Genomic DNA, 18726 nt, shown 5'->3' with positions numbered 1-18726 from the left:
AACTGTGTGGCTGGCTAACCGCAAAACCGCTGCGGTTGAAACGAAAATGACAAAAGTAGAGAGCGAGCTGAAGGAGCTCCGTTCCGCAAACAAGAAATTATCAAGTGAAGTGGCGTTTGAGGATCTGGAGAAGGAAGATGCCATGAAGGACACTTTCTCTCTTGGATAGCCGCTCCTGGCCTGTGGATAGTGCTGACCTTGACGAGTTTGGTGCTGCTGACCTCACGGCAGCGGTTGTGAAGTTCAAACCGCTGCTGGAAAACAACAAAGTGTCGATCAGCTCAGTCAGCAGCAGGTGGGTAGCATTCAAGGCCTACTTGAAAGAGTCTCTTCGGCACTTGGATAACGTCTGGCAGCTGCTCCTCACACACCACCGGCCCGGGAGAGATTCGCAAACCTCTGCCATGTGATCGAGCTGCTGGTGGTGGTGGTGTTTCCAGGCAGCAATGCGAAAGTGGAGCGTGGCTTCAGCACCATGCGGAGGATCTAGACCGACTGGTGGTCTCGGCTTTCAGAGCAGGCGATGGACCACGTTTTGCGGAGCAGCATAGACGATCGTGTTGCCTTCTCTGAATTTGACATGCACAGCACCTGCTGTACCCTAGGTTTCGAATTCAGTTCTGCATGGCTTTCAACCTGGACCACCGGCATATGCATGCACGCCTGTGTTGAGGTTAAACAAAATTATTATTGACAACCAAGAATCACCTGGCTTGAATAGCAGCCCAGCACTTCAATACACTCTTATTATCCATGGACGAGATTTAACACTGGACGAACTCCCTTTCTTGAGTGTATTGAAAAGCTGAACAATCGAGTGAATCGACATTAGTCCGGCATACGTATATATACACTGACGTCACTTCATAGGTAGAAAACTGACTGGGGACGGATCAACAGTAGTTTACGGTAAGCCCAGCTATCCAAACATGACTCCCCAATCTTGGCCCCGGCCACTGACAAAAAGCAACACATTGAGGTTACTCACCGGTCCAACGATCTCCTCACGGCCGACTCCCTGCTCTGCATCATCCTGGCCGGATGACGCTAGCAGCGGCGAGCCGCCAGTCTGCTGAGATTGGGCTCGGGCACTACGAGTACCAACGCTACTGCTGCTACTGCTGTTGCTATACAGTAACGCACAGGCGCGGTCGTCACGTTCAAGCCTGCCACTGCCGTCTTCCTCGTCGTCGTCAACGTCGTCAACATCCATATCATCGTCGTCCTCGTCGTCTGACAAGTCGTCGGTTAAGTCATCGTCGCTCAGGTCCTCGCCGTGATTGTCAACGTCGTCGTCGAGAGCCGGCTCGTCTTCCTCTTCCTCTTCTTCGATGTAGTCGTCTTGCATACAGCCAGGCGCGGTAGCAGATTGCATAGCGGTATCCTCCAGCACCTCGGCATTCGCCGCCACAGCGTGGTCGATATTGTACACGACTTGGGACAGGCCGGAGAGATCCGCCGGCGGCTGGCTACTCTCTAACACGACATCCAACTCGGGGTCCTGGAAGGCGCCGTTCGACACCTCCGCTTCGCCAGCGATGTCGATGCGATTGCCCATGAACACCTGCCCGGTCTCCCAGACACTGTCGAATCCGTTCTCCTCTCCGTTAATACCCGGTATCGAGCCGGAGGCTAGCGAGGCGGATAGCGAGTCACCCGCTAGGTCGGCAGTGCACGTCAGCGTCGTTCTGGCCGCTCCCACCGACTCCGCGGCGGCGCTCAGGGTCGACGATGCCGACGAAGACAGCAGCGGAATGTCGTGGTGAAGCTGATAGCTCTGCAGCGAGCCGTACGAAGACAAGGCACGCTCCAACGGCCGGGCCACGGACAGGCGCCGGGAATCCGGCTCCATCTCCGTGCTAGAGGCGCTTGTCGGCGATCCTGCACGGAAAACAGTGCACCACCGTCAACATCCACATGCACATGCATACCAACAACAACAACAACAACAACAACAACAACAACAGCAGCAGCAGCAGCAGCAGCAGCAGCAGCAGCAGCATCAACAACAACAACAACAGCAGCAGCAGCAGCAGCAGCATCAACAACAGAAGCAGCAGCAGCAGCATCAACAACAACAACAACAACAACAACAACAACAGCAGCAGCAGCAGCAGCAGCAGCAGCAGCAGCAGCATCAACAACAGAAGCAGCAGCAGCAGCAGCAACAACAACAACAACAAATCGTGAGATACAGATTTCAAACAACAACAAAAGACCCACACATGCAACAACAAAACCAAGAACTATTATTACAAACGCTCAGTGCCTTTGCATACTATGCTCATGTACAACACAACCAACTTGAGCATACGCTGCGTATGCGCTGTTGCTATCTGGCAGCGCAGGATCGCATAAAAGCAAAAATGTAACCTTCTACACCCATCCGAGTTCTCCTGAAAACGTTTGTGCTACCTTTTAGGTTTTCGCCACATGATGACATGACAACTTTACAGGAACTCAGCAAACAAGCGGTTTTCTATGTAGTGTGCAAGGGCCCTTATATATGTACACCGGTAGCTGGTGTGCCACTTAGCATACACACACACACACACGTGAATGTGACAGTGCGCCAGCCAGCGCTACATGATCGCCATACGGAACAGCCATGTTGGTCCCAACTCCACACAAACCCTGCATCTACGGGTCACATATTCACCATACGGAACAGCCATGTTGGTCCCAACTCCACACAAACCCTGCATCTATGGGTCACATGATGTCACCCATGTCGGTTCTACTGTCCACACTCCATGATCACTTTCTGCACAAATTTACTCACACGACAACGATGTAAAACCTCTCTATACTTGCGAGTGTGCCAATGTACAAAGTTACCAGCATTCTAAGTCTAAGCGCTGTTTAAGGCACTCCGATTTCGCCCGCAGCCTTTTGAGAGCAGTACCGACGCCACACAGCAACCTGAAAGTGGGTAACTTCCAAGAAGGAGACACGCATTCTCGCGACCAGGGGCAAGACGTGACGATGGGCGCATGCGGCAATGAGGACAATTTTCAGTCGCCAAAATGTCCTCTTCATGCACAAATCAGATTTGTTAATCCAGCGTCAGCCTTAGTCCAGCAGACCTTCCGAAGCACAAATGGTGCCGGGTTTCAAAGGAACTACTGTATACTGCAGGTCAACAAATATTCAGCAAATATTTACTTTACTTTCGGCTATTTTCAGCCGGGGCATTTCCAGCAGAAAAGTTGTTGCGGCCGAAATTCTGGTTTGCAAGGTTCAGTGTGACAGTGTATACAGGCAGCAGCAGTACAGGCCGAAATTTAAATGCGGCCGAAACGTGTTTTAGCCCTGGGAAGCCGAAATTTATATGCGCCAAAAAAATTGTAGACTTACAGTACGCAAACCGGTGATTGGATATGTCATACCTGCCGACCATCACGATTTGCCCGGGACCGTCCTGATATCGAGGGTGGTAATAGGCACCCGGAAGTGCATTTGTCGCTTGCCTCGCAGCTACATTTGTATACATTGTCATACCTAGGTTCTGTATGTCATCGTCCCGATCTTAGGTTTGCAATGGTTGGCAGATAGCAGGGGCGTTGGAAGGTATTTTACAGTGGTACGGTCAGCCACCTCAACTACAAGTACTTACTTGTGGGGTTGGGGTGGCTCCTCTGAAATATTTTTGAAATTTGGAGCCCAAATCAGTGCATTAGGGTACTACATGAGGGGGTGTAGTACCTCAACTCGAACTTTCCAAATACGGTCTCTTCGCTGCACACGTCACTTCGAAATAAAGAACTCGCCAAATTGTCGGGCATGGCCTATCTTCAGGGTGACACCGTTCAAATCAGTGCCTTTTTATTATTACTTCACAGTCTCCATGTACCAGGGGCAAAGAGTGGTACGGTCAAAGATGTAGTGACCGGAGCGTGTCCCCCAGGGTACAGTCGTCCCTCTCTAATCCAGCACAATTTTCAGTCGCCAAAATGTCCTCTTCATGCACGTTCTAGCAGAAAATCAGATTGGCTAATCCAGCAGATTTTCCGTGGCACAAATGGTGCCGGATTATAGAGGGACCACTGTAAAGTAAAGTTTGCACGTCCGCGTTACCACCGGCTATACAATTGCGTTGAGAAACACAACCAGCTTAGGAAGTTTCGGGACCACTGTATGATAATTATATGTTTATATGTATATACGTTCGGCAGTCCACTTACCGGATGAAGCCACGGGGCCCGAACGTACTATAGGATTAATTTCTGGGAACATGTTGTACCTGGCTCCAGAACGCGAACTACTACCACCGGCACAATTACTGGCAATGTGGGTCCTGCCCCCGAGCGTTGCCATCCCCTAGCAGCTAGTCACACAGGAGAAAGAAAGACAACGAATACATAGAATAACAAAAACGACCTCACAGCGTAGGTGTGTGTGTGTGTGTGTGTGTGTGTGTGTGTGTGTGTGTGTGTGTGTGTGTGTGTGCAAAGCCGTCACAGCCGGGGCGGCTGAGGCCGCCCCACTTTTTTGGCCGTTTTTTTTAAGCACACTGCAACAAAGCGCGACATGTTCGCAGCTCAGTGCAGACGTGGCAAATCCTTGTCCCCGAACGTGGTTTGTTGCAGAATCAAAAGGTCTTTCATTGTAGTTATACTGAAATGGCACCAAATGCCTGGAAATGCTTGCAATTGGCTTCAATTTTTGAAATTTATCCCCGGGGGAGGGTAATGTTTGTCCCCGATCATAGCGTCTTCTTGGTTTGTTGCAGAATCAAAAAGTCTTTCATTGTAGTTACACTGAAATGGCACCAAATGCCCGGAAATGTTTGCAATTGGCTTCAATTTTGGAATTTTTCCTGGGGGAGGGCCCCCGCACCCCTTCCATGGCCGCCCCACCTCCAAAGTCGGTGCGACGGACCTGGTGTGTGTGTGTGCGCATGCGTGGGTGGGGGTGGGTGTGCGATGGAGATAGAGAGACAGAGAAACAGACAGAGAAACAGACAGACAGAGAGACAGAGACATAGACAGATAGATAGATAGATAGATAGATAGATAGATAGAGAGAGACACACACACACACATACACACACACACACACACACACACACACACACACACACACACACACACACACACACACACACACACACACACACACACACATAGAGAGGCAGACAGAGACAGAGAGACAGACACAGAGACACAGACACAGAGACACAGACACAGAGACACAGACACAGAGAGACAGGTAGAGAGAGACAAAGAGACAGAGACACAGAGAGATACAGACAGAGAGAAAGAGAGATACAGAAGCACAGAGAGAAAGAGTGTAGCACCATACAACAACAAGCTTGATATGCCCCAGAGTTCAAGACAAGTGCAGGAAAGATGACATTGACGTACCAACGACTCTTCCAGGACAGGGTGGAAACCTGACAGGTGATGGTGCCTGATCCAAAGACCAACACGTACTAGAGAACAACTTCGGAAAGATGGCTCAGACGTTGTGGACGATGAAGAACAGTGCATCTAACACTTTCACTGCTGATTTCTGTCACACTAGAAAAAAGTTCTTGAAATTGCTGACAGCTAGGTTAAATTGATGACGTCCAACGCTAAGCAGGGGTCCTTTACTTTGGAGCTTCAAGGAGCCGGCCAATAATGACTCTATAGCACTCATAAGAGCTCTTTTTTTTTTAATCCAATACAACCACGGACACCCACGACGAACGATCGACCTTCTGATTGACAAAGACGACGTCGCAAACTGCAATGTTTTACGAGATACATGTAGTCGATGCTGTTCTGTGCTCATCAAGTCATCATGCAGACCACTATCCAGGTCAAGCATGAGAGTGAAGTCACAGCATGCATCTGCGGCATGCTAGCCCAAACGGCAAACCCAAACCAACATAATCCATTCGCCACGAAAATCTCGAGTAGACGTAAAAAACATTCAGGTCGTCGCCATTTTATTTTTGCGTTTTATTTAGTTTTACGAAGCATATCTCGATATCGAATGCAAATGAGAAAACCTTGCCTAAATCCGCGAAGAAACCGATAGTTCTGGAAGATTCGCAAGGGAAAGCTGTGCAAAAACCAATCAAGGCAAATACCGGTGCACGTGTAACATCCAAAAAAGAAAGACACGCGAAGCTGCCGTCGACGGCGAAGTGGAAAGAAACTTTTCCTGCATCTTTCGGGGCCCGTTTCCTCTCCACTGCTGGAGGTCGGTGGTGTGCAATGTAACTCTTCTGGGCAAGAATTCTTTGCTGAGGATCAAGCCAGGATCGTAAAGGCCCAATATTTTCAACTGACAGGTACGTGAATTTTTCAGAACGAAATCCTACCAGTTTGTACCGTGACCATGTTCATGAACTTTGATCGAGTGAGCAATGGCGGACCTAACGACACCATGCGAGAGGAGAAGTCATGGGCAGTCACTCTGTCAACTCAAACTTTACATAAGCGGGTGAAGAAAGGCCATTGGAGAATCCGAAAAGAGTCGACCAGATGTTGCCTCCGCCTCGGGGATGACTGCAGTTTTTGTGAAATCACCGGTCGGGCACGAGGTAGTTTTGCCCTTGTGCCTTGGCGTAGGGCTCGCGCTTGGAGCTCTCTTTCCCAGACTCGTCTTCTTCCCATGCTCGTTCCCTGTCGTTTTTGTGCCGCATTGATGAGTACCTGTATGTACATGACTGTATAGGATGGTAGTGAGAAGGATTGCAAAAGTATTATTATTGTTGTATGTGAGGCATCGTGCATTGGTTATCAGTACGACTTCCATGTCGGGCACTTTTATCGATACAAGATGAATTTTTCGCGATAGCCAGCTAGAATTGCCCTTTGACTGCGTAGCGTCCTTAGATATCGCGTGTGTTTACCACTCTGAATGCCATGGTCTACGGCTCGACTGTCGCTCTACTGTCGACTTTGTTCGTGTTCAAAATAATTATTATTCATCCGACCTCGAAAGAAACATCAGGGAGAGTGAGAGAGTTTCAGATCACTGAAATAGAAATTTTCGTTTTGGAGCTTTCTTTTGGCTATAATTAATTACTTTCATTCGGCATTCCAAGTGACCAAAGATAGGCGAATGCAGTGTAGATCTACCCGGCTTTGCATAATTATAGTACACGTGATTGCACTCTAAAGGCCGATTCATACTTCATCTCGCGTACGGGAAAGTCATCTCGTGACCGTCGCGATGGCTTTCCCGTACGCGAAATAGTTGAGCTCAGATCAACTTTTTCGCAACGCAACGCGTTTCCCGTACGCGAAGTATGAATCGGCCTTAATGGCCCGTCCGTAAATACATGTATTTACCTGTCCCCACAGGATACCGCGATTCCGCGGACGCGGAATTTTCCGCGTTATTGGTTATCATCCGCGTTTTCGTGAGATTACGCATAAATCCCGCGTTATTCAGGAGAATGTACAAGAAAATAGTGCATGCTGTTGAAAATGCACTACAAAGTCGTATGGGTTCATGAGTTTGTACGACAAAGTTGTATTCTTGCATGAGACTGCACGCTAAAGTTGTACCAGTGACAAATAACTCGTGCATAAATTGATAATGGCCGCATTAACCCGCGTATTTGCCGCATAATCCCGCATATTTGACGCATAATGGCCTGTTTTCGCCCGCATGATTATGCGCATAATTTTAGGATTTTGTCCGCGTTATTCTGTGGGGACAGATTTACTTAGAGACGTCTAACAGGCGTTTCTAAAAAAATACATTTCGGAGTGCATGAATACCGCGTCACTGCAGAGTAGACGGGGACACATAACTGTTCGCTATAAAGGATCAATTTGGTATGGGTTCAAACAGGGACATGGACATACAACCTGTTGGAATTTTCATTTCTGCGCGTTTCCGTACGCATGACGCAAAACGAACAAAGTCGCATGAGCCAAAATGGCAAGGCGACCGACACTGTTCATGTCCATGTACTATAGTATGTAATTTACGTCGTCCAGCATAGCAAGCTGCGCTTATTTCGGAGAGGGGGGTCCGAGTACGGAACGAACAATGTTTATTTCAGGGCGATAAAAAAACTCTTCCGACGGTGATTTGCCCATACAGTGTGCTGGCCTTCTTACGCTTTCGTATGGACATGTGTGTGCATGTATGTGTGTGTGTGGATGTGTGTGTGCATGTTGGTGTGTACATGGACATGCGTTCCTAATTCTACACGCACTGTGCAGAGTTGCGGTCGTGACAATGAGTGACTGGCTATTGCACGCCCATGCGGCTGCCACTGCTGACCAAGAGGTGGCGGCTGCAGCAGCAGCAGCAGCAGTTGCCGAAGTCAATCAGGCTGCAGAGGCGCTGACCGTTTTGCCACATGGACTGATGGATGGTATGTGTTGTCACTGGTGATGTTTTGCGTGTGTGTGTGTGTGCGTGCGTGTGTGTGTGTGTGTGTGTGTGTGTGTGTGTGTGTGTGTGTGTGTGTGTGTGTGTGTGTGTACTCTCTCTCTCTCTCTCTCTCTCTCTCTCTCTCTCTCTCTCTCTCTCTCTCTCTCTCTCTCTCTCTCTCTCTCTCTCTCTCTCTCTCTCTCTCTCTCTCTCTCTCTCTCTCTCTCTCTCTCTCTCTCTCTCTCTCTCTCTCTCTCTCTCTCTCTCTCTCTCTCTCTCTCTCTCTCTCTCTCTCTCTCTCTCTCTCTCTCTCTCTCTCTCTCTCTCTCTCTCTCTCTCTCTCTCTCTTTCGCACACACACTCTCTCCTCGCTCTCCTCATGCACCAAGGATTCTGAGTTGTGAAGATGCTATAGCTACAGTTGAGAAGTAGTTGTCACACATATGCCATGATCTACAGCAGTAGAAGAGTGAAGATGTGCATTCCACTCTTCCCCTGTACTAGAAGGTTCGTGCCTAGATGATGGCCCTCAGACAGCACACCATATCAAACTTTGGCGACTCTGAAGCCATTACCACACTTGTGCACATGTGTCTGTACTGCCATCGATCTTTTCTACAGCTGCAGTGCAGTGAAGTATTTGTTGAATCATCATTCTCATTTCCTGATCAGCCCGAGTTTGCAACAACCAGATCCTCAAGTACAAAAAAAATAGTACAGTGAGGGAGTTGAAAATGAAAAAAATTCAAGTTTGAAGGTAAAATATCACCACCGTCTTTCCCTCAAACCTGTGAATATAAAATCAGTTAAAATCACTAAAATTTCTCATTTCTTGTGTTGTGTCTTGTGTGTTTGCACGCAGGCGGTCACAATGCCATGCAGCCGCCTGAAGCCGGTGCCATCATCGAGACGGCCACAGTCGAGGACCACGCCGTGCAGGAGGGCGCCCTAGAGCAGGTGATCACGACGTCGACGGACGACCCCGTTGCCAATGAAGCGCTTCAGCAGGCGCTCAACGTTGCCGTGGCCATGGTGGTGTGCGTCAGCCAGGAAGGTGGGGACTCATTGTACAGGTCTTCCTTGGGGCTTGGTCAGACTGCAAAAAAATTCCCACTGCATGACGTGAAAAAAATCATTCAGGATTGACGTGACTGCAGTAGAGTAAAACCTGTGACTAACGGCCACGCGTTGGGGCCAGAGAAAGCGGTCTTTAGTGGCAGGTGGTCCTTAGTTAGAGGTTTGCATCGCACAACCATATGCCGGTATGAATGTGAGACCATCCGTGCCTGGCGAAGTGGTCTGTAGTACCAGGGTGGTCGCTAGTCACGGTGGTCTGTAGTACCAGGCTGGTCGCTAGTCACGGTGGTCTTTAGTTACAGGTTTTACTGTGCTTAGTCGCGATCAGACTACAAAAAGTGAGCGAATGAGTCAGAGCGCACCCCCAACCCGTTCAGTACAATCCTTGCCACCATTCCTTTGAGATTTCTTCTTGTCAGTGGATGCTCAGCACTTTGATCTCGAGATGACAACCCAGTGAGTATCAGCGGCCAATCCATGGTGTATCCGTGTCAAGCTACCGTTTAGAGCGGCAACGCTAAGCCCAGTCTTGCTTTTCACCAGCAGTTTCAACCCTGACTTTGCCGCTGTGGTGACAATTTACTGGCACTATGGAGATTCGGATTATAATCGCAGGATTATTTCGTTGTTGCTGCAGTCTGACCCGTCCCTGTTGCTAAGTGACAGTACTAGAACACCGGTAATGGCACATGCTGCTCGTGCTATATATGCTATTGTAGTTGCAGAGCATGCCTTTACTGTGCTTCTGTGTGTGGGTACGGGTCTGGGCAAGAGTACATAACCCCCCAGAGTGTGCAACTCCACTATGGGTGCTGTCCCGACAGAATTTCAAGTTGACGTCATTTTGATGATGCAATGCGCACTGTACACGGATTATCAGACGAATCCGGAACCTGTGGTTGACCGAAGCCGATCGATCCTGTACAAATTATTGCAAAGAAAAACGTGTGATGCGTTGACACCCGTACACATGTTGTAAATCACTGCTGCAAGGAGCATTGCGTCATAAATAATGACGTCAACTTGAAATTCTGTCGGGACAACAGGGTATGTGGGAGTTGCACACTCTGGGGGGTTATGTACTCTTGGTCTGGGTATGTGAGTGTGTGCGTGTATAGTGGCATTGTGTGCATGTGTGTGTGTGTCACTGTCCTTTTTTTCTTTTTCTTTTTTTACTATGTTCACATACCCAGTTCGAAAGGAATAATGAATGACAATGGTACAGAGACTAGGACAAATGTGTACTGCACGCCTATTTCTCTTGTGTGTGCACTATCTCTCTCTTGTGTGTGTGTGTGTGTGTGTGTGTGTGTGTGTGTGTGTGTGTGTGTGTGTGTGTGTGTGTGTGTGTGTGTGTGTGTGTGTGTGTGTGTGCACTATCTCTCTTGTGTGTGCACTGTGCGCTGGCCAGGTGCGTCATCCGTCATGTGTGCAAGCGACGGCGCCGAAGCCAAGCCGACTACGGTTGGCGAGCCACAGTTCGTGTGTGAAACTTGCGGGCAGCGCTTCTTACGCAAGAGCCACCTGTCACGCCACCGCCTGATCCACAGCGGCGAGCGGCCGTTCCAGTGCGACATGTGTGACAAGAGCTTCCGCCAGAGCAGCCACCTGTCGTCGCACAGGAACACGCACACCGGTGCTCGGCCGTACGTCTGTGGACAGTGCGACAAGGCGTTCGCCTCGTCTTCGGCACTCGGGCGACATCGACACACTCACACAGGTGAGAGATCATGACGACCTCAATTATATTCTCAAGCTTCCATTGAGAATAAAAAATAATCATCTTTTCATGAATGACTGTAGTCGAAATTTGGTTTAGCCTTGTGCTACATATTTTTTTTAAATGCAACAACCTCGTTAGACGGTCTTTGCAGTAAAGGACCATGTGTCATTATTAGAGACCAGGTCAACTTGGGTATCGTGCATTTTTTTAACATCATACACAGGGTCACGGTCACGGACTGGATACGTCATGTGTGTGTCTGTGCGTGTGTGTGTGTCTGTGCGTGTGTGTGTGTGTGTGTGTGTGTCATTACTGCTGCTGCTGTCGCTACTGCTGCGTTTTGTGCCCAGACCCATCAACCAAACCGCATGTGTGCGAGTGTGGCAAGGCATTTCGACGACTCAGTCATCTGGTCGGCCATCGGTACACACACACGGGTGAACGTCCGTACCAGTGTTCCGAGTGTGATCGAGCATTTGCTGATTCCTCCGGGCTCAGGCGACACAGAAGGCGACATGCACAGGGCACCGTTGGTCCAGGTACACCTCCTTTTCTCAGCTCTTGTTTATAGAGTGGCATGTCCTGTTCCTCTTTCTGCTTCACAGCTTGTTTTTGTTTTTTAGCCTTCTGTTGCTGTGTGTTCTGTGCTCTCTCTCTCTCTCTCTCTCTCTCTCTCTCTCTCTCTTTCTCTCTCTCTCTCCTGTAGTGGTACACGCTCTTCATTTTTCCGTATGTGTGCTGTGTTTTTGTGCTTGTGTATATGTAGACGGTGCTCGGCGGGCGCCCATCCTGCCGGTCGCGCCACGCACTCGCTCCGGCACTCGCCGGCTGCGTGGCACAGAGCTGGAGGACGGCGAGCTGCTGCCGTTTGACGAGAACGCCCTGACCGAGATGGCCCGAGAAGAGGCAGAACTGGAGGAAGGCGGAACGGCCGTCACCCTCATCACCGACGATCTGCTGAGCGGCTCTGGGGATCTGCTGGATGAAGATGAGACCATGGACTGTAGCGACAGGGAGGAGGAGATGCTAGCACAGGAGCTTGCCAACGAGAACATGGCGGCCGCCAACGTCCGTAGGGCGCTGGGCACTGACCTGAAGCCTATCGTCACGTCGGCGTTGGACTCTCCGCACCACGTCTCCAGCATCCCCAGTATGAGTGATGCAGCAGCTGTCGGCGGTGGTGTTGGTGTGGAAAACGGTGATTGCGACAGCGACGACATCATCGTCAGCGTGGACCCGCAGTCTCTGGGCGTGCCGCACAGCACGATACGAATCACGGAGGAAGCGCTGTGCCCCGAGCAGCAGGGTGCCACCACGGTCACAACCACGTCATCCACTAGCAACACGCTCGACCTGGACATAACCGGTGCGTCACTGGACGCTAGCTCACTGGTCTTGGGCTCCTCAGCAGTGTCCATGGATAGCATGGATGGCGTGGCAGCGGAGCTTAGTGCCGTCAGCAGTTCCGCCTTGTCTCTGGCAGCGGACGGCAGCGGTCTTTCTCTAGCCACGAGTACAGCGGCAGCGAGTCTGGACGTATCCATGGTCGACCTTGTTACGGACACTATTGACGATCTGGTGTGCACGTGTTGCAACGAGGCATTCACCAAGATGAGCGATCTGGTCAAGCACGCCAAGGTCTTGCATGTAGGCAGGGACGACAAACCATTCAGGTAGGACGCGGACGCTTTTCCCGGACCAGTGGATGGGTGTGTGTGTGTGTGTGGGTGTGCGTGTGTGTGTGCGTGCTTGATTGTGTGTGTGCATACGTGTGTGCGTGTGTTGAAAGGACTATACATGTAACTGTTGTATGTGACATTGTCGGATGCCAGGTGGCAACACTGTGTCCAGGCTTGCCACACCTTTCCATACCCATTATAGCTGTGCTTGCGCCGTTGGCATTTGGCAATCTTCCTCATCACCGATAACTTATATATATTGTGTGTGTGCGTGTGTGTCATTTTGCTTCCCCGTGCATGCACAGATGTTCCCAGTGCCTGAAGTGCTTTGCACGCCTCGGTCACCTACGCCGCCACCAAAAGTCTCACATGCCCAGCGTGCGGCCTTTCGCCTGCGAGGTCTGCTCCAAATACTTCCGACTGTTCTCGCACCTGAACGCTCACCGTTATGCTTGCCACTTGCAGGCTGGTAAGACGTACAAGTGTAGCATTTGCAAGAAGGTCTTTATGGATGAGAGCAGCCTCTGTAAACACAACGACAGGCACATTGTCGATGCGCAAGAGGCGGCGGCAGCTGCAGCGGCGGCTGCTGCTGCATCTGCAGGTATGTTTCTTGTGTGTGTGTGTGTGTGTGTGTGTGTGTGTGTGTGTGTGTGTGTGTGTGTGTGTGTGTGTGTGTGTGTGTGTGTGTGTGTGTGTGTGTGTGTGTGTAGCATTGACATTATGTTCACTAATGTGCTGATTGGCTTTGTGACGCTTTGTGAAGTGTCCACCTCAACTGTCTTGTCCTGGTCTCCTGTTCTCATTTACAGACAGCAAGATCCTGACCAACGGGCTGACGGGTGAGCAGGCAGAGGCTCTGTCGGCTGCTGTGGCCGATAGCTCTGGTATCACCATGTCGACGGCATCGGCTGTTCTGGGTCATGATGGTGGTAGTTCGTTACAGCCTCCGTCGCCTGGTATGTTATGCACGTGTGGGTGCAGGGGTGTATGTGCGTGCACAGGCCACGTCTCTTTCTCTCTCTATCTCTATCTATCTATCTATCTTTCAGACTTCCCACAAGTGCCTGAATGCGATGCAATGTGTCTGTGTGCTGCCCTGCCCATGCCTTGTTTATGAAGTCACTAAAAGATGTCAGACTCCGTGTAGACTTTTCATTTTCTACACTCTTTTTGTCCTTGTTCTTATTCTTTCTCTCACTCACTCTCTCTCTCTTTCTCCCTCTCCCTCTCTCCCTCTCCCTTTTTCTCTCTCCCTCTCTCCCTCTCCCTGTGTTCCTGTGTCCCTATGCAGTGCTCGCACGTCTAATGAGCGGCACTAGTTCGGAGCAGGAACAGGCCGCCGTGCAGCTGCTTTCCTCCATCATCAACACCACCGCCGTGTCCTCGTCGGGCGTCATGACAACAGCATCGCTACGCGCCAACGTGGCCGCCAGCATGCCACATCTGCTGCCCATTGTGCACCAATCCGCCGGCGGCGTCAGCGGCGGCGGGGACCTGACGTTCGTCACGCCCGATCCCAGCGTCCTGGTCACGCCGGTGGCCGGGGTGGACGGCTGCCATGACGACATCGACGTATCTGGCATGGCCGCCGTCACTCTTCCCCAGTCTGTTGGCATTGAGCTGGGCACGACGGACGCGCTCGCCGAGATTGTGCACTCGGATCATCTGCGGACGATCGGCGAGGAGCGCATCATCCACGTTGACCATCTCGGTGGCATGAGCACGCATCAACACCTGGGACATCTCTCGCCCGACGGTGCAGCTGAAGAGGTGATTATCACTGTGACTGATACATGAGCAGGACACACGCATGCATCCTGGGCCAGAATACTAGTACGCTGTGCTGTCAACCGTTTACTTTCCTCGGCAATCGGCCTTTGATTGCTTCTGTGTTGACGTCGAGATCCTGCAAGAGGCTTTCACCACTCTCACTGGCTGATTCCACGTCAGCTGCAACCTCTCACACGGTTAACAGTATGCTGTTCGCAGCTAATCCGTCTGTGGCCGTGGCCCTATTGGCGCTCCTTGTGTCGGAGCATTGAAGAAGAGAAACAAAAGAAGAAAATTGAGGCGTTGACATTCGCGTGTTAAGCATCTCCCCCCGGGCCAGGGTGTGTGGTCTTTCATGACGGGAGTGCTTCCAAACCGCCCCGCCCCCGTATCCACTCACAAGTCCAGTTCCACCTCCGCATCCGCTCACGAGTCCCGTATCCGTGTCCCGGTTGCTGTAACCATCCTCTGACGGTTTCTCCACAACAGCTGCCTACATAGCTTCTCTTCACCGCGTGCTGTCGCAGGTGGATTGCGAAGCAGTGCATCGCTCTGAGCGTGGTGGGCGGATACATTGTGACGTATTGCATCACTCGGTGATGCGGTTTGCGGACTGTGACACATGACTTTGTCGCCTCTCTCCGTGGCAGGCGGCACAACCTTGCAGCCATCAGTCAGCGTAGGATATGAGCATAAAATGAGTTTTTGGCCAGTGCTCACTGTCATGGTCGTTTATCAATGGTGTCCTTGAGCTGTGGTGATGAACCATGGCTGTGCTGTACGTTTGTTAAAGCCAGCGATGGTGCGCGTGTGTGTACGTGCCTTCTTGTCATCCGAAGCCACTCAACCGCTCACCGAACTGCGTGTGCCTGAAGGTGGAACGTTAGTCTTCGCCGTGCACCTACACACGTCCTAGCTGCTATCCTTTCCGATTCTAGCCTCTACCACGCTGCTTTAGTGTGGTGCCGAGCCACCTGGTTGTGGCTATGGCTTCTCTCTCAGTACGTGTAGATACGCGCGGGGAGAATTCGACTATCTAGTCCGTTCTCAGTACTTTGTATCCTTCAGATGATTTTTGTATTCCAGCTCTGGGTTTGTAGTCGGAATCTATACAAACATTTTGTTTAGTGCTGAGCCATCCTGGTACAGTTAGAGGTATGTAACCTTTTTCTGCCAGTAGATGAAAATGCCAGGAGAATTCAACTGGGTGGTCTGTTCTTAGTACTTTGTAACATTCAGATGATTGTTGTATTCCTGCTCTGGCTGTGTGACCACAGTTTGTACAGAATTTTCTTTTTGGTGTGGAGCCATCTTTGTACAGCTGCAAGCCTTCTCTCCCACTAGATGAACAGCCGGGAGAATCCGTCTGGTTGGTCTCGAGTATTCTTAAAGTGCATTGTGTCCTTCAGATGATTTTTGTATTCCCGCCCTGGGTTTGTGACCACAGTTTGTACAGAACCTTTGCTCGGTGCTGAGCCACCCTTGTACAGCAAGCGTTGTACGCTTGTAGCCTTTTCTCCTAGTAGATGAACAGGCCAGGAGAATCCTTCAGATGATATCTTATTCCCGCTTTGGGCTTGTACTAAGTTGTAGTCGGAGTTTGTACAGAACTGTTGTTTGGTGCTGAGCTACCGTTGTACAGTGACAGGCACGTGGCTGTCAGGCTCCTAGTAGATATGCATGCCGGGAGAAGCCGACTCGGTGGTTCGTTCTTATTACCGTTTGTATCCTTCAGATGATTTCGTATTCCCGCTCTGGGTTTGTGACCAGAATTTGTACAGAACTACAGTAGTGATCATGTAGCGACAGTTCGTTCATTGCCGTATGTTTGGACTCAGCCGCCCAGTTGCCCTGTTGCTGCTGCCATTCTCGCGTCTCCTTGCAGTGTTTGTTTGGTGGCTGACTCGTGCATGGTTTCTCAGGTGCTTTTGTCCTGTAACCGTCCATGCCTTCTTATCTCGTGTTGTTGCTTCTAAGACTTAGGCGCGCTGTGTTCTCGTCAATGCCCTCTTGTTTTTGTTTCTTTTTTGTTTCGGTTATGTTGTGTGCCTTGCTTGGCAAACTGTTGCGTAGTTCAGTGTAAATAGCAACATGTACCCAGTCGCGAATGGACGATTACCCGCTGGGGCACACCTTCGTGCAAACAAAACTCCTTTGTGCTGGCTGAACATGACCTTGTAGCCTACTGTCTTGTTTCTTCTTCTTTTTTAATTTCCTTGAGACTAGTGGATCCACTCGGAGGCCTCCGGAATGAGGAGTGTCGCTGAGAACCGTTACTGTACTCGTACCTGTCTTTCTTTTTCTTTTTTTTAATTTCCTGGAGACTAATGGAAAGGCCTCCAGAACTTTTGAAGAGATGGAGTGTCGCTGAGAACCGGTGTGTGATTCGTGAGTCTTTCGGCTTTCTTATCACTGCCCTCCTCATGGTGCAGGCATGTGCGTATGTGTGGGTTGGTGGGTGAGTGTGAGTGCATGTGTGTGAGACAGTCTCATTCAGGTCTTATCGTTGCTATAAGAGAAAATCTGTAAGTGCATTAGCAGATTTGCTTGCTCCTCTTGCGACGGGCGTATGCATGGTACATGGTGTGTGTGCGCGTGTGCATGCTTCACGTCTGAGAATAATGTTTAGTTTGTGTTGTTCCCATTGGATGTGGAGATTCGTTATCCATTTTTAATTAAAAAGTCGTCAGACACCCTGAACTCTGTCCAGCATTTTACTCCCTATCTGCTTTGTAACATTGCGTAAGGATATGGAGGGGGGGGGGGCACCTTTCCCTTTTTTATTATTATAATTTGAGGATTTCCCAAAGACATACCAGTAGTCTAAATTGAGGGGAGTTCCATTATAATGGGAGGCCGTATACATGTAGGGTGGAGGTAGCAACCAGGAAGTGGATGGCTAATCAAAACAGCATACAATATAGTTCAAGACAATACATACCGTACATGTACATAGCAGACTCAGCGGTGGACGTTCAGGTTGGTTGTAACTCTGAGTTTCATGCCGCTAGGCAATCATCAGACAACTGATACTCGGGTTACACAACAGTATGCTTACAAACACATAGGGCCACAACTACACAAGCATAAACAAATTTAGCGCTAAATCTGGACTGGTGTGAGGTATGGGGAGAAAGCTGGCGCGGGCCAAGGCGCGACATGTCGACTGTGGAAGTGGCGGGCAACAGGCAGGTGTGAGCATGAAAGCGCGGAAAGAGGCGATGGGGAGGCAGTGTATACAGCAGATTGGTGGAGGTGCCAGGAGGATGGCGGGCAATGGGCCAGTGAGATCGCTACAAGTAGGGGGTCGTTTGGTGACGGGCAGGCGTGAGCAGAGTGGCATCGCCAACAACAGGCCAAGGGATTGTGTTATAATAATGGGTGCTCAGGCAAAGTGCAGTACAGTACTTGGTCAGTTCATTTGATAGATGTGAAATTTGCGAGGCGGAACTTATTCTCATGCCTGCATTTCGAGACCATCTCAGACCGCTTGTTGAGTAGGAGCTTCTCGGGTGTAGTCAGGATGTGGAATTTTTCCGCGGTACATAGATTGCATTTTTTTACTCACATCTGTATGATCGGCTCTTCTCCCGCACCATCCATGTAATGGGCTTTCCCTCGCTCTTCAGCTCCCATACGTGTTTTCCGAGCTCCGTGCTGTTTTTGTATTTTTCATGACGCATGGAGGTCGGGTGGTTGGCGTGACGGGCTTTGAAAGGTGTGATAGGCCGATGTAAATCTTGCTGGTAGATTCTGCAGTGGCCTCATACACAATCTCTTTCGTCTGGCACTCTCCGTCTCCGCGCAGCGGGCAGGATTCCTTGATTCTACAGTTGCATGCCTTGGTTTGTTCTGGCTCTCGCAGGTTGCTCTTGTTGTGGCTGCTGATGACCGCTCCCATGTTGGACATGGAACTGTAGCTCACTTTCAGAGTGTTACGGTTGAAAATCTTCCCGAGCTTGTATGTTTTCGGGAAGTGCCTGGAGACAAGGCTCAGGAACCTACCAGCGACGTTTGTGCTAACGTTTTTGGAGTACTGTAGGGAGGGTTGAACCATAATAATGACCTTCCGGCTGCGATTCTTCCTGCCCCTGTGCTCATGTGCCTCGGGCTGAAAGCTCAGCACTTCGGTGTATCCACTGGCCT

General features: G+C 50.3%; 2 protein-coding genes across 2 annotated transcripts in view; one reads left to right on the top strand and one right to left on the bottom strand.

Moving 5' to 3' along the window:
* Positions 1 to 5868, bottom strand: part of LOC135819208 (zinc finger protein 287-like) — a 12684-nt gene extending 6816 nt beyond the window's left edge. The window contains exons 1-3 of the mRNA XM_065332371.1: positions 5367 to 5868; positions 4185 to 4327; positions 989 to 1881 (exon numbers count right to left, since the gene is read on the bottom strand). Coding sequence (XP_065188443.1) covers positions 989 to 1881; positions 4185 to 4317 — 1026 coding nt within the window. The 5' untranslated portion in view covers positions 4318 to 4327; positions 5367 to 5868. The remainder of the gene's footprint in view (positions 1 to 988; positions 1882 to 4184; positions 4328 to 5366) is intronic.
* Positions 5869 to 6149: 281 nt separating this feature from the next.
* On the top strand, positions 6150 to 17120 carry LOC135819207 (transcription factor E4F1-like). Its single transcript, XM_065332370.1, has 9 exons — positions 6150 to 6283; positions 8175 to 8329; positions 9191 to 9382; positions 10817 to 11125; positions 11479 to 11667; positions 11895 to 12801; positions 13113 to 13411; positions 13620 to 13766; positions 14102 to 17120. The coding sequence occupies exons 2-9, from the start codon at positions 8191 to 8193 to the stop codon at positions 14605 to 14607; spliced, it is 2688 nt and encodes an 895-aa protein (XP_065188442.1). The 5' UTR covers positions 6150 to 6283; positions 8175 to 8190; the 3' UTR covers positions 14608 to 17120.
* Positions 17121 to 18726: the final 1606 nt, after the last annotated feature.

Source organism: Sycon ciliatum, chromosome 6, assembly GCF_964019385.1.
Source record: "Sycon ciliatum chromosome 6, ocSycCili1.1, whole genome shotgun sequence".
Lineage (NCBI taxonomy): Eukaryota > Metazoa > Porifera > Calcarea > Leucosolenida > Sycettidae > Sycon > Sycon ciliatum.
This window is presented reverse-complemented; position numbering and strand designations above follow the sequence as displayed.